We start from the raw sequence: 16,274 nt of genomic DNA, 5'->3' as shown, positions 1-16,274 counted from the left end.
AAGACTAGATTCTGTCCAACCTACTTGTCTGATTTTGAGTAAGTTCTTTGTCCCCCTGAGCTTCAGTTTCTTCATATGGAAAAGAGAGCTATGATTGCACATTTAGTACAATATTCTCTTTTGGCAAAGGCTGCCCTGGGCCCATTTCTGCTGTCTGAAACTTTATCATTTTCTGTGTGCAAGTATTTTTAAGTTGTTTTGTGGAGTATTATATTTCGACTCTCAACTGTTTATTACTTTAGGCAAAACTTATATCATGCAGCAGAGACTGGAACCTATAAGTCACAGGATGCTATACACTTATTTTGCCAGTTCTGTAAAACAGTTTAATCCCCTCTCCTCTTCCTCTGCCACCAAGAGACAGAAAAGAAGGCAGAGCCTGGAAATGCACAGCCAGCCACACTTCTGCGTCAGTCTGCCTTGTATTCTTCTGCCAGTACTTCTCAGAGATTTCACCAAGAGTGCCCAAACCTGCCATGGGCACTGCTGGTGAAGATTTCTCCCTACTGCTAGTTACTTCACCTTTCCCTTTTCCTGGGAACTTAATGGGTGTTTTAGGGGCAGGAAATAAAACCTAAATGTTTACAAATAAAACCATCAGTTGAAAGACCCTTTGTCCTAGGTGTGATAGTTTGGAGTGTGAATCTTCTCAGAATCCAATGAATTCTGCTCCAATGGTAACTATCATTAGGGGAGATCCATAAAAACATCATTTATTGTTAGAAATCATGATATAAGGCAAAGCCAAAATCTACTTTATTTTTCATGAGTCATGTGAAAGACTACAGAGAGCCATGCTCAGAAGTTCACCCTCCCGTGCTGGCCAGCAGCTTACCAGGCCTTCGGGGAGGTGACTGGGCAGCCTAGCACATCCTAATGACAAGTGTGCTCACCCACCCAGGGCACAGGGAAAGATCTCTGTTATGGCATCATATTTAAGCCAGCTGCAATCAGGTTTGCTGGGGCAAAGGCTCTCTCACCGAGGACCCTAGTCCTGGAAGGCTTCTCCTCCGGCGAGCTGCCAGCTCAATCTTCTGAACCAGGCTCACATCCCAGGGATGGGTCACAAAGCTAATGACTGTTCCTGGCACGTCGCTTCCCACACGGCCCACCCTCCCCGCTCTGTGGTTACAGTCTTGCAGGGTGAGAGGGAAATCGTAATTGGTACCCAGCTCCGCGTGGGTGCTGTCCAAGCCCCGAGAAGCTATGTCTGTGCAGAGAAGTGTGTCTCGGGAGCCCTTTTGGAAGTGCTGGAAGATACCTGCCCTCAGTGAGGCTGGCATTTGTCCCTGCAGCCTGAGGTGTTGGATTTTGTGGTCATCTAGAATATAGCCTAGCCAGTTCACAGTGCTGGAGCTATTACAGAACACCAGAACGCTTCCTGAGGGGCCCGTCCTATATGCTCTGTCATGCTGCTTGAGGATCTGTACCAACTCAGTCACCTTCTCTGCTCCCTTCAGCCTCATAAATGTCTGTCTGACATGAGGCATGACACAGTGGAGCTTGGAGCTGGTGATAGTGGTTAGAGAGTCTGGGCTGGCAACTTTACTCAGCAGCTGGCTTACACCTTCGGGAAATGTGGCCCCCACCAGCACTAACTGAGCTTTGGGATTGAAGGGGTCTTTTAAGTCAGCTGGGCCTTCCGCTATATGGCTCTTCTCCAAGATGTAGTCCACTAGTTCCAGGAAGCTTTCATCCAGCAGTGTGTCTGCCTCATCCAACACCAAGAGGGAGAGCTGCTCCAGGCTGATCAGTTGTCTTTTCAGGGCCTTCCACAGAGCTCCCGGAGTGACCACTAGTACATCTGCTGGAGGTTGTTTGGACAGTGGCAGCTTGATCCTACTCCTGCCATGGCCTCTCCCTAGCTCCCACACCTGGAGGCCCAGGGAGCTGCCCAAGGGCTGGGCCACGGCACGGAACTGTTCGGCTAACTGTCTCGAAGGCACAAGGACCAGGCATTGAGGAGCAGGGATACACTGGGAGTCCAGGTGTGGCCGGCCCAAGAGCAGTTGAAGCAGAGGTAATAGGTAGCTGAGAGTCTTGCTACTGCCGGGGTCTGCAGCGCAAAGGATGTGGCGGCCGCGAAGTAGTGAGGGGATGGTGCTCGACTGCACAGTTGTAGGCCAAACGACTTCGGGAGCAGCCTCCTGTAGCATGAGCCGCACGCGAGGCTCCAGACCCAGACAAGTGAAGCCCATCAGTTGCATTTCTGTACACTAACAAGCACTAACTAGCAGGAAGAGAACTCAAGAATACCATCCCATTTACAATCACAAGAAAAAGAATAAAATACCTAGGTATAAACTTAACCAAGGAGGTGAAAGACCTATAATTGAAACTATACTGAAAGACTATGACTGAAAACTATAAGACATTATTGAAAGAAATGGAAGAAGATGTAAAGAAATGGAGGGCTGGCCCAGTGGCCAAGTGGTTAAGTTCACACTCTGCTTCGGCAACCCAAGGTTTCACCCATTCTGATCCTGGGCACGGACATGGCACCACTCATCAAGCCATGCTGAGGCGGCATCCCACATGCCACAACTAGAAGGACCCACAACTAAAAATATAAAACTGTATACCAGGGGGCTTTGGGGAGAAAAAAGGAAAAAATAAAATCTTTAAAAAAAAAAGAAATGGAAAGATTCCATGCTCATGGATTGGAAGAATAAATATAGTTAAAATGTCCATACTACCTAAAGCAATCTACATATTCAATGCAACCCCAATGAGGTTCTTCACAGAAATAGAATAAAGAATCCTAAATCTCATACGGAACAACAAAAGACCCCAAATAGCTAAACCAATCCTGAGAAAAAAGAACAAAGCTGGAGGCATCACAATCCCTGACTTCAAAATATCCTGCAAAGCTGTAGTAGTCAAAACAGCATGGTACTGGCACAAAAACATATACACAGATCAATGGAACAGAATCAAAAGCTCAGAAATAAAAGCACACATCTACAGACAGCTAATCTTCGACAAAGGAGCTAAGAACATACAATGGAGATAGGAAAGTCTCTTCAATAAACAGTTTGGGAAAACTGGACAGCCACATGTAAAAGAACAAAAGTAGACCATTCTCTTACACCATTCACAAAAATAAATTCAAAATAGATGAAAGACTTGAAGGTAAGACCTGAAACCATAAAACTTCTAGAAGAAAATATAAGCAGTACACTCTTTTTTTTTTTTTTAAGATTGGCACCTGAGCTAACATCTGTTGCCAATCTTCTTTTTCTTTTTCTTCTTCTTCTTCTTCCCAAAGCCTCCCAATATATAGTTGTATATTCTAGTTGTAAGTCGTTCTGGTTGTGCTATGCGGGATGCCGCCACAGCACGGCTTGATGAGTGGTGCCATGTGTGTGCCCAGGATCCGACCCAGCAAAAACCCAGGCCACAGAAACAGAGCATACAACTTAACCACTCAGCCACGGGGCCGGCCCTGGCAGTACAGTCTTTGACATCAGTCTTAAAAGGATCTTTTCAAATACCATGTCTACTCAGAAGAGGGAAACAAAAGAAAAAATAAACAAATGGGACTTCATCAGACTAAAGAGCTTCTGCCAGGCAAAGGAAATCAGGACCAAAATGAAAAGACAACCCACCAACAGGGAGAAAATATTTGCAAATTATATATCAGACAAGGGGTTAATCTCCATAACATATAAAGAACTCACATAATTGAATTACAAAAAGAAAAGCAACCCGATCAAAAGTGGGCAGAGGATATGAACAGACATTTTTCCAAAGACAATATACAGATGGCGAACAGGCACCTAAAAAGATGTTCAACATCACTAGTCACCCGAGAAATACAAATCAGAACCACACTTAGATATCACTCCTCAGTGATATGGCTTATCACTTATGGCCATAGCACTTATGGCCTGTTAGAATGGCTATAATCACTGAGATAAAAAATAACAAATGTTGGAGGGGGGCGGCCCAGTGGCACCGCAGTTAAGTGCGTACATTCCGCTTCGGCACCCCAGGGTTCGCTGGTTTGGATCCCGGGTGTGAACATGGCACCACTTGGCAAGCCATGCTGTGGTGGGCGTCCCACATATAAAGTAGAGGAAGATGGGCACAGATGTTAGCTCAGGGCCAGTCTTCCTCAGCAAAAAGGGGAGGATTGGCAGCAGATGTTAGCTCAGGGCTAATCTTCCTCAAAAAATAAATAAATAAATAAAAATTTTAAAAAATAACAAATGTCGTGGAGATGTCATGGAGAAAAGGGAACCTTCATACACTGATGGCTGGAATGTAAACTGGTGCAGCCACTATGGAAAATAGTACAGAGATTTCTCAAAAAATTAAAAATAGAAACACCATATGACCCAGCTATTGGGTATTTATCCAAAGAACTTGAAATCAATAATAAAAACAGACTTATGCACTCCTATGTTCATTGCAGCATTATTCACAATAACCAAGATTTGGATGCAACCCAAGTGCCCATTGACTGATGATTAGATAAAGAATATGTGGGGGGGCCAGCCCCGTGGACGAGTGGTTAAGTTCAAGTGCTCTGTTTCAGTGGCCCAGGGTTTCACTGGTTCGAATCCTGGGCATGGACCTAGCACTGCTCATCAAGCCACGCTGAGGTGGCACCCCACGTACCACAACTAGAAGGACCCACAACTAAAAATATACAACTATGTGCTGAGGGGCTTTGGGGAGAAGATGGAAAAATAAATAAAATCTTTAAAAAGGAATACGTAGCTCAGGGCCAATCTTCCTCAGCAAAAAGAGGATTAGGGCTAATCTTCCTCAAAAATATGAATAAATAAACAATTTTTCAAGAAAGTCTTCTGGGACTTTGTTTCCACGTCTTTGGTTATTTGTGACCATGTACTAGTTGTACATAAATGTACAATACTTATTAATTAAATAATTATTATGGAGGAGAGATGGAGAGTTATTGCTTAATGGTTACTGAGTTTCTGTTTGGGGTGATGAAAAAGTTTCAGGAATAGACAGAGTGACACGACATTGTGAATATTTACTGCCACTGAATTGTACTTTTAAAAATTGTTATGGGCTGGCCCAGCGGGGCAGTGGTTAAGTTCACATGTTCCACTTCGGTGGCCCGGAGTTCGCCGGTTCAGATGCTGGGTGCGGGCTTACGAATTGCTTGGCAAGCCATTCTGTGGCAGGTGTCCCACATACAAAGTAGAGGAAGATGGGCACGGATGTTAGCTTAGGGCCAGTCTTCCTCAACCAAAAAAAGAAGAGGATTGGCGGTAGATGTTAGCTAAAAGCTAATCTTCCTCAAAAAGTAAAAAAAATAAAATTAAAAAAAATTGTTAAAATGGCAAATTTTATGTTATATATATAACCATAATAAAATTTAATTATTAAAATATTTAAAATAGAAATGAAAACTTAAAAATTGTTGTGGAGGTTCTTTGGGGGTCTAGGGTGAAGGTGCCTTCTTCCATAGGAGATATGCTTTGATTTCTGCAAGACACCCATAGATGCCACCAGTATAGAAACAATTCAAACTCTAATTCCCTGCTTGACACGTCCTGAATCCTGAGAATGTGAATCTGCAGGAGAGGTGGTCCATTCAGTGATTACAATCTCCCAGGGAGAGGGTTTCCTTCCTTCTTCCCTCCTGCTCTACTTCAGGCCCAGACAATGCTCCTCCCAGTCCCTGGGGCTGAGGTGGAGGGGAGCCTTTTTGCTTGTGATTCGCCTGAAGGTACACTCCCTTGAGGTCTAAGCTGAACGCTGGAGGTCTTCCATTAGACTCCTTGCTCCAAGTTGGGTCTGGGCTTTCATTTCTGCAGCTTGCCCTTCAAGGCCTTGATACTCACAGCTTAATTTCAGCAGATGCCCTCAAGGGCAAATGCAGGCTCTTAAACTCAGTTTATCTTCCAGGGTTCTGGCTGTCTCTTCAGATGTTGGCTTGGTAATTCTCTGCTTTCTTGTTAGTTCTTTAATGCTTTTAAAATGTTTTAAATATGTTACCCTGTGTAATAGTTGTTTTCAGCTGAGCTATTTCACCATTACTGGAAATGGAAAACAGAAATGTATTTTCTTCTAGATTTTGTCTAGTTTGAATGTAAGATTCAAGGTTTTAATTCACCTGACAAACACGGAGCATGTTAAGGTTTCTTTGTTGTTAGTAATAGTTAGCATGTCAGATTTTCCATTTATCACTTGTCATCCTAAACAAGTATCTTCACTACTCAGCCCTTCCTTTACACTGCTGTCTCACTGAGCTTAACTTGAAGTTACTTTCACATTTTCACATGTAATTTTTGACCCGCTCACCTAAGTGATCCTCTCAGCAACCTAATAAGTGTTACATGTTTCAGCTTCTAATATATACTGATGAAAGATCAAATACACTGTGCCACTAGCGAAACAGTGTAGAGCAGAGCAGGGCAGCTCTAGGACCTTCGTTCTCCTTGTATGTCCTTGTTATGCATAACATCTGGATAGACACATCTGGATGAAATTTAGCTACTAATTTAACCATTTGGTTGCTGAATTCCAAGACAAGAAATAATGGATATGTTCAGTTTTATCTAATTAGTATTCTCTGACTTAATAATTTTGCAAACTGAATCACTTTACAAACTAAATATAGAAAAGTTATTATTATGGTCTGGTTTCTAAGCAACCATTTCATTAAGAAAAGGACCACTTGGGAAAAACATCTGTTTGTCAGTAAGGTTCTGCTGTCATCATATAATTTTATGGTGAAAAAGTCATGGTCACCCTGTGCCTTAGTAATCCCTAGTTGTGAAAAGGTCAACAGGGGTACTACAACAGAGGGAGCCCACAGTTTCAATCTGTGCTAGTCCCTGAAACTTGTTATCATGAAACAATTCAGTTTTCCCAAACAGCCAAGTAATTTAAAAAACATTATCTTCTGATCTTAAAATCAATAAATGTTCATACTAGGAAATGTGAAAAATATAAGGAAAAAGGTACGAAGAAGAAAATAAAGACCACTTTAATTTTTGACACCTTCATGTCAGATCTCATTTGAAAAACGAATTCCACTGCTAAAAACTAATTATTTGAAGATCACTGGACTAAATAACTCCATATGGTTTTACCTTTTTCATCTGCAATTAGAATGCTTTTCATCATGGTTAAGGGCTATGTGTTGGAAACTGAGTCCAGAGATTTGTAGAGATAGCCAAACATATTCACCGCATTTCATGAAAACAGGCTTAAAGAGAGACTGCATTATCTGGCAGTGGTGAGAAGGTGACAACAGATGTGTGTGGCATGACACATCACATATAACATGTTATAAAACTTCCTTGCTAGGTCAGGTAGATGGTCTAACACAGTGATTTTTCAAATCCTTTTGTTGTTGTTTTAAAAGCAGCAGAACCTTATTTTCACATGAAATCTTTAGGGAAGGCTCAATGAAAGAGAGAAAAGCAGAGCGCCTGGTTTGAGTGGGGTTGCCTGGAGCCCACCCAGCCCACCCCCTTCTTCACTGATCTTACGGGCCCCATAGAACACAGGCATTCATGCAGTCCTTCCTGTCTGCAGGCTCCTCTCTGTCACAGTACTGCGCTTTGCTGCTCCTTCACTCTGGAATACTCTTCCCTCCCTTCTTTACCAGGTTAACTCACAATCTAATCACCCACCAGATCTCAGCTTATGGGTCGCTTCCTCCTTCCCTTCTCTGTCAGGTAAAATGCCCCTAACACAGGCTCTCAGGTCACTGTGTATCTTTCCTTCACAGCACCTGTCAAAGTCACATTTCACATTTGTTTGTGTGATTACGTGAATTTGCTCTGCTCCATCTCTCACCCACTTCTGACTGTAAATTCCAGGAAGACAGGGCATGACTGTTTTTCTTAGCAATGTACCAAGCATGGCGACCTTGCACATAGTATGCTCAATAAATATTTGTTGAATGAATGAACATTTTAAATCACTAAGAAAAAAAGTCAATGGCCAAAGATGTTTTACAATTCTTTCTGCCTCTATGTAAAGTCAGGTTACCAATAATGGAAATCAAAGTTGGACATAAAGTGCAAAAGCGCTTCTAAAACAGCCTTCTCCTAAGAAAGAAAACTTCAGCAATCATGCCCTGGCAGGTGGACGGGAGAGATGACCTAATTAGGTCTTTGGTAGCTCAACGTCTTTGATCCATTCCCTGGAGGCGCAATTCCTTCCCAACCTTCCAGCCTCTTCAGGGACAGCAGAGATACCACAAGGTCAGGAAACAAAACCAAGTATCAAAGTCTAATGTAAGAATCGAAAAATGAGTTGCCAAAACTGTACAGACACCATTTAAGGGCACTTTTTGACCAGTGCCCAAGAGCTCGATGTGATCAAAGAGGCGGAAACTGATGCTTTAATCAGTTAAAAATGTTAAACTTACGATTCAGCAACAAAAGGAACTATGTCAGGGTTAATAAAAAATATAATTGGGTTCATTAAGTGTGTGGACAGCTTCAAGGATCATCTTAATCACATCTGGTGGGATTAGGAATTTTAATTTGTATTTGAAATGAAGGGTAATGTAGGCTGCTTGCTTTTTAGTTTGGGAGGGAAAAGTGAGAGCAGGGTGCCCCTCCAGCTGTTACCTCAAAGTAGTTCCAACAAAAGGGATTGATTCCTTAGAGAGTAAACTACTATTGTACTTAAAGATAAGTCTAAAGAGGAACTTGCTGTTTTACTTGTGAGCTAGCTCTCTATTTTATCCTCCTTTACTTGCCTTCAAATTCCAACTTTACTAAGGAAAGAGTGGCTCCAGGGCAAAATTTAAATAGCTGTTCTGCAGGGAAGGTACTTATACCTTCTTAATAGCTTATAAAGTAGACATTTAAGCAACTGACTCTATCCCAAGGCATCTCACAGTCGCATCCTTGGTAGTGAATCCTGCCTTTGTGACAGCTAGCTTACATGAACAGGAGGTAAAGGATTTGAAATGAGCCCTGGAAACCAAGAAACTCAGAAGTATTTAATTGCTTAATATTACTGTCTGCAAGAGCAGAGGCCATGAGGATTTCAGTTAAGGTGGGAAAATAGAATGGGGAGAGGAGGGAAGTAGAGACAGGTATAAGAGCCTTGGCTCGAGTTGATTCCAGACTCCATCACCCACTGAAATGGGGAGCTAAATATATTAACTCTTACAGGGTTGTGGGGAGAAGTAAATGAAAAAATGTAAGTTACATCTGATATCTGGTTGGTGCTCAATAAATCACGAGTGAAGATACGAACAAAAGAAACATAAGAAATAACCATCAATACACAGGATACTTTCAAATCCAGGAAGCCATCACCAAGACATTACTGGTGGGCTGGCAACAAGACTTTAAAGGCTCCCTAGAGACACAAAGAAAAGCTGAGATGCCTTGTCTTGGCATTCCAGCAGCCGGGCATTGCAGCCCGGTCCCACTCCTCCCTTCACGCCCACTTTGCTCCACTAACAATTTGAACTGCCGACCATCCCTTAGACTTGCCCTGCTCTTGAACATCTTCCTACTTTTGCTTTTCTTTCAGCATTAATCCCCTCACTCCATCTGCACATGTCTAAATCCTGCCCACCCCCTCGTCACAGTCGTAAGCTCCAAGAAAAATCACTGTTCTGAATTTTTAAAGTTTCTTTTTTATTTTTAAAAGTGCATAACTCAGTGACTTTTAGTATATTCATAAGGTCGGGCAATGATTACCATCTAATTCCAAAACATTTTCAACACTCCCCAAAAGAAACCTCATATCCATTATCAGTCACTCCCCATCTTCCCATCTCCTCCCATTCTCTGGCAACCACTAATCTACTTTCTATCTCCATGGACTTGCCTATCTTGGAGATCTCATATAAATGGAATCACATGATATGTGGTCTTTGGTGTCTGGCTTCTTTCACTCACCATGTTTTCAAGTCTCATCCATCTTGTAGCATGAATCAGTGCTTCATTCCGTTTTATTGCCAAATAATATTCCATTGTATAGATATACTACATTTTATTTATCCATTCATCAGGTGGTAAATATTTAGGTTGCTTCTACTTTTTGACTATTATGAATAATGCTGCTATGAGCATGCATATATAAGACTTTATGTGGACATACGTTTTCCTTTCTCTAGGAGTGGGATTGGTGGGTCATATGGTAACTATGTTTAACCTTTTGAGGAACTGCCAGACTGTTTTCCAGAGCAGCTACACCATTTTACATTTCTATCAGGAGTGTATGAAGTTTCTGTTTTCTCCACAGCCTCATAATTTGTATTGTTTTAAAGTAAGTTATTTCTCAATGTCATTTATTGGCATCAGAAATGCAACAAAAATCAAAAGTTCTGTGCAGAAAGCTACATGCTTACCTAACCCACAATCTCAGTAAACTACATAAATCCCAGGACGGATTTCTGAAGCTTCTTTCCTGATGCTCCTAAAATGATGCTGATACCCTCAGTGCTGAAACAATAATGACCATCAGCAGGAAGAAGGACAGGCAGTGTGAGGTAACACACACTCCCATTCCACTAATGGAAGATGAGTTTCAAAGATGTGTATACACAAAGATTGCTTAAAAATAATGCTGTAGACATTGCCAAATGACCAAAACCACACACACATAAATCAGGCAAAAATGAGACCAGCATATTATTAAGTTATAGAAAGGGTTGATTTTAGAGAGATCATTTCCTATAGGTGGACCTGGCTCTCAGCCCTTGCATCTTGGGAACAGGAACAATGTAGGCACTAGGATTAATTATTTTTCCCTGTGGCAAGAGCACAGTCTTCAGAGCCAGAGAGATTTAAGACTCAAATCCTGACGCTGACACTTAATATTTGTGTCACTTTGGGCCAGTTTCTTAACCTCTTTGAACCTCAGTTCCCTCATCGGCAAAACAGGGAGAATAATTCCTAACTTGCAGGATTGCTGTAACTGGCACATAACAGGCACTCAGTAAACGGTAATTTCTATAATACTTATTGCCATTTCTCTTAAGTGGCAATTACCAGGGCAATCTTGCAAAGAGAAAATAACTAACCATGAAGTAACCAGTTCATCTTTTACTTATAGATAAAAGTACCAAACTGCTAAATATTCTGATGCAAATGTGAATATATCAATCTTCAATTGATAGAGGGAACCACTAGATAGATATTCCAAAAACGAAGCTGATATAAAACTCAAGTGTTGTGGGCTTTTGTATTTCAAAAGAGAGTTTGGGAGAGGGGAGAAATGGGTCTGGTCCCAATTCCACCACTCCCCCAAATTTTGTGACTGTAGGCAAGTCAATTCTTCATTCATAGAAGGATTATAATATCTACTTTTATTATATTTCAAGATTGTTGACAGAATCAAAGATTTTTAGATGATTAAACATTATTCAATTTTAATAAATATTATTGATAATCATAGTATCTGTTTTCTATTTTAAAAAGCACAACAATAGGGCCAATTTCTACCATCATTTGAAAAGTTCTAAAGAAATAATCTAGTGTATTTGGAGGGAAAAAACAAGATTTGGAGGCCAAGAACAAGGTTCAAATTATTTGCTATATAATCTTAGAAAAGGGATTTAACTTAACAAAATCTTTAGCTATAAAATGGGTATACTTGGGGCTGGCCCCGTGGCTGAGTGGTTAAGTTCACGTGCTCTGCTGCAGGTAGCCCAGTGTTTTGTTGGTTCGAATCCTGGGCATGGACATGGGACTGCTCATCAAACCACGTTGAGGCAGCATCCCACATGCCACAACTAGAAGGACCCACAACGAAGAATATACAACTATGTACCGGGGGGCTTTGGGGAGAAAAAGGAAAAAAAGAAAATCTTTAAAAAAAATGGGTATATTCATATCATACCCCAAAATTAACTCAAAATGGATCATAGACCTAAATGTAAGAGCTAAAACTATAAAACTCTTGAAAGAAAACACTTGGAAGAAGTAAATCTTCATTATCTTGGGTTAGGCAATGACTTCTTAGAAATGACACCAAAAATGCAAGCAATAAAAGAGAAATTTGATAAGTTGGACTTCATCAAAAGTAAAAAGTTTTATGCTTTAAATGACACCATCAGTAAGAGAACAGACAAACCACAGAATGGCAAAAAATATTTGCAACTCATATACTTGGTAAAGAACCTATGTCTAGACTATGTAAAGAACACTTACAATTCAATAATAAAAAGACAAATAACCCAACTTAAAAATGGGCAAAGAATCTAAAAAGACATTTCTCCAAAGAAGATATACAAATGCACAATAAGTTCATGAAAAGATGTTCAACATCATCAGTCATTAGAGAAATGCAAATCAAAACCACAATGAGATACCATTTCACACCCACTAAGATGGGTATAATTAAAAACAGACAATAACAAGTATTGGCGAGGACGTAGAGAAATTGGAACCCTCATACATTGCTGGTGGGAAAGTAAAATGGTACAGCCACTTTGGAAAAGTTTGGCAGTTCCTCAAAAGGTTAAATATAGAGTTACTATGTGACTCAGCAATTCCACTCATACATGTATACCCAGGAGAAATGAAAACACATGCCCACACAAAAACTTGCACAGAACATTCATAACAGCATTATTCATAATCGCCAAAAGCAAAAACAATTCAAATGTCAACTGATGACTGGATAAACAAAATGTGGTTAATCCATACAATGAAATAGGGGCCGGCCCCGTGCCCGAGTAGTTAAGTTCACGTGCTATGCTTCGGTGGCCCAGGGCTCACTGGTTCGGATCCTGGGCATGGACCTACACACCACTCATCAGGCCATGCTGTGGTGGCATCCCACACAGAAGAACCAGAATGACCTAGAACTAGGATATCCAACCACGTGCTTGGGCTTTGGGGAGAAAAAAAAAGCAGAAGATTCGCAACAGATGTTAGCTCAGGGCCAATCTTCCTAAAAAAAATGAAAATGTTTTAAAACAATACAATGAAATATTATTCAGCCTTAAAAAGGAATGAAGTACTAGTTCACACTACAACGTGGATGAACCTCAAAAACATTAAGTGAAAGGAGCCAGACACAAAAGACTACACATGTTATGATTCTATTTATATGAAATGTCCAGAATAGGCAAATTCATAGGACAAAAAGTAGATTAGTGGTTGCCAGGGGCTGGGGGTAGTGGGGAATGGAAAGTGACTGATAATGCTTATGGGGTTTCTTCTTGAGACAATGAAAAAGTTTGAAAATTAGATAGTGGTGATGGTTACACAACTCTCTAAATATACTAAAACCTATTGAATTGCACATTTTAAATGGGTGAATTTTAGGTATGTAAATAAAAAGTTTTAAAAAATAGGGGTAGGGGCCAGCACCATGGCCGAGTGGTTAAGTTTGCGTGCTCCATTGCCGTGGCCCAGGGTTTCACCGGTTTGAATCCTGGGTGCGGACATGGCACCACTCATCAAGCCATGCTGGGCGGCATCCCACATGCCACATCTAGAAGGACTCACAACTAAAAATACACAACTATGTACCGGGGGCTTTGAGGAGAAAAAGGAAAACTAAAATCTTTAAAAAATAAAAAATGGGGATAATGTCTACTTCCCAGAACTACTTGAAGAATTTACTGAGATAGCACATATGAGAGACACTTGCTAAATGCTCACTTGTTAATTAGGTGGTACAGAAACCAGGTTAGGACATAAAAGAAATCTCCCCATTTCAAGGACATAAATGGAGATGATAAACTTCACAGGCCTGCATTCCAAATTTCAATGCCAGATCCAATTAGACGGTCCTTCAAGGGATAGAATTATTTTCAGTTAATGGTTTCCCAACTTACTTTATTTGAGGTAGGAATCTGAGAATGAGATAGGGAATTCAGTCTCTGACAAGTTAAGACTCGAAATCCCGCTCAGTTTGAAACTCTATAAAAACAGTTCCACCTTGTATCTACCTTCCCCCCTTCTGGGCCTTTTGCCTTCCCTCCCCTTGCTCTTTGGCCAGAAATAAAAACTCTTCTCTGAAAGGAAGGGTGGGAGAGTTAGCACGATTTGTCTGGGCATGTTAAGATGTCTAGATTCTCTTCACTACACACACTGACATACTTTCGCTTCCCATGCTTGGCTCAGAGCCTAGGAGTTTTTTTCTTTTTCAATGAGTCTGGTAGTTTTATCCAAAGATCCTTTTGATACTGATGGGGATCACTGGGATCCCTGAAATGTATCTGTCTCTGGTGTTGCTTTCAAAATGTCCTTTAAATAATGGAAAGTGACTGAGAGGACAAACGAGCAGATCCTCGGTAAGATAAATAACCCGGCTATATCTTATCTGAAAACATCACTTATTTATTTATCACATTCATTATTGCACATCGATTTCAAAAGCAAAATGTGAAAAATATCCCAAAACATCTAATATATCTTATAGGACTCTCAAGGACATATTTTAACTCCTATTTTGGAAAAGGGCTTCCACTCTTTACCTTATATACTTCCTTGTTATTTGAATTTTTTTTAAAACAATGAGAATACTTAATTTGGGTAATAATAGTGATGATAAAACAAACAATGAAAAAGAGAATAAACAAGGAGTCTAAAATGGCCATAGTCTAAGATTAAGTCTTCTATTTATAAACTCTGGATTGTAACTGGAACTCAGAAACTTCATATACAATTCTCTGTACGAAGAAGCTACTACTGAGGACCTGGGAGCAACTGCTAGAACTAAACCAACCATCACTTTCTCAGTAGGGCTAAAAGGAGATGCAGACAAAATTAAAATTTAACTCAAGGGGAATTTAGTTCTCAGACTGTTGTGATGGACGGATAATACATTCATCAGAAATTCCTCCATCAGGCATCAATAAGCATCTGTTGAATAAATGAGCTTATTTAATTCCCCTCTGCTCTGTGCCTAGACTGTATGACAGAGTTGGTGAGAAATTACAAAAGAAATCCAAAATACCAATAAATTAAGCAAAAAGTAAATTGTAACTTTCACATGGAGCCATTCAGGCAGCCTCGAAAAGGAACACTTTAAACACACACACACAGACACACAAACACACACACTCCCCACAATTAAATGGTACTCAAACCACAGCTAAGCACCCCTTGTACTGCAGGACATTTACAAGTGGGCTGGTCGTGTCTGACTGGGAGTCCAGAATGGCTTGGCTCCTGGAGTACTTTAGGCCTGGGCAAATGACATTGGCAACACAGGTGGGAAAATTCAGCTCTTTCCTTTCCTAATGGGAAATTCACCTAAGGCCTTGGCCTTTAAGTGCATGTTACAAACACCAAAAACATCAATTAATTCAAACTTGTTCATCATGGGGAGCTGAGAACAGAAATTACACCTCAACCTCCCATGTTCTTCATCACCAAATTAGCTACTAACTGATTAGCACACCAATTAAAATTACTAAAAACAAACACAAAACCAACAGTTGAGATTTTTATAGCAGACCCTAGAGGCTAATGAGCTCAATGTGTTAATCAGATAAGATGCTTATTCCAAACAGCAACGTTGCCATATTAGAATGACACACACTGCTTCCCGATAACCCCGTCATAAAAAATAAATCAATGAGAAACATCTCCTTGACAGTATTATAGTTTCTAAAGAAAAGTACAGGGTGACTTGTTTTCTGAGACTTATGAATTATCAGCATTTTAGGTTCTTGCTTCATTGATTTTATTTCCGTAAGTACCATTCGTTGTTTCGAGGCTTCCTGAACCCTATCGAGTCCCCACGTCTGCTTCTCACCCTTTTGGGAAGGGTGCCTAATTCTCTATACTCCTTTTCATGAGGCCTCTCGCTAGATTTGGAATCCACAAATTAATGGAGATGGGAAGAACAACAAAGAATGACAAAAGAGAAATAAAATTATTGCAAAAAATGTTTTGATGAAGAAATATTATATATTCTGAGACTCTTTTACTTAAAAGAGAGAGCAAAAGTGCATACTGACAGTAGTCAAGCACATAAGAGGCCAATGTAATGAGAGCTCATGAGCCAGCCATTCTTTGCCTCCTTGAATTAGAGGAAATGGGATTTAATCTACAGAAGGATAAGTAGTCATGTGTCGCTTAACACTGGGGACATGTTCTGAGAAATGTGTTGTTAGGTGATTTCATCATTGTGCGAACATCATAGAGTGTACTTACACAAACCTAGATGGTATAGCGTACTACACACCCAGACTATATGGTACTAATCTTATGGGACCACTGTCATATACGTGGTCCATTGTTAACTAAAATGTCATTATGCAGTGCATGACTTTAAACATAAATAAAGACTTCCTCACCATTATGAGACATTGAAACTCTATAGGGACCCTTTGGGAACCCTCCAGG

General features: G+C 40.6%; 2 protein-coding genes across 6 annotated transcripts in view; both read right to left on the bottom strand.

The window, feature by feature from the left end:
- The window catches only part of TANGO6 (transport and golgi organization 6 homolog), a 192,486-nt gene that overhangs the window by 111,694 nt on the left and 64,518 nt on the right, over positions 1 to 16,274 (bottom strand). The gene's annotated exons all lie outside the window — the stretch shown is intronic.
- DDX28 (DEAD-box helicase 28) lies at positions 688 to 3,437 on the bottom strand. Its single transcript, XM_014738340.3, has one exon. The coding sequence runs from the start codon at positions 2,205 to 2,207 to the stop codon at positions 951 to 953; it is 1,257 nt and encodes a 418-aa protein (XP_014593826.2). The 5' UTR covers positions 2,208 to 3,437; the 3' UTR covers positions 688 to 950.

The sequence above is a fragment of the Equus caballus genome, chromosome 3 (assembly GCF_041296265.1).
Source record: "Equus caballus isolate H_3958 breed thoroughbred chromosome 3, TB-T2T, whole genome shotgun sequence".
Lineage (NCBI taxonomy): Eukaryota > Metazoa > Chordata > Mammalia > Perissodactyla > Equidae > Equus > Equus caballus.
Note: the sequence above shows the minus strand (reverse complement) of the source record. Positions and strands in the feature narration are given on the sequence as shown.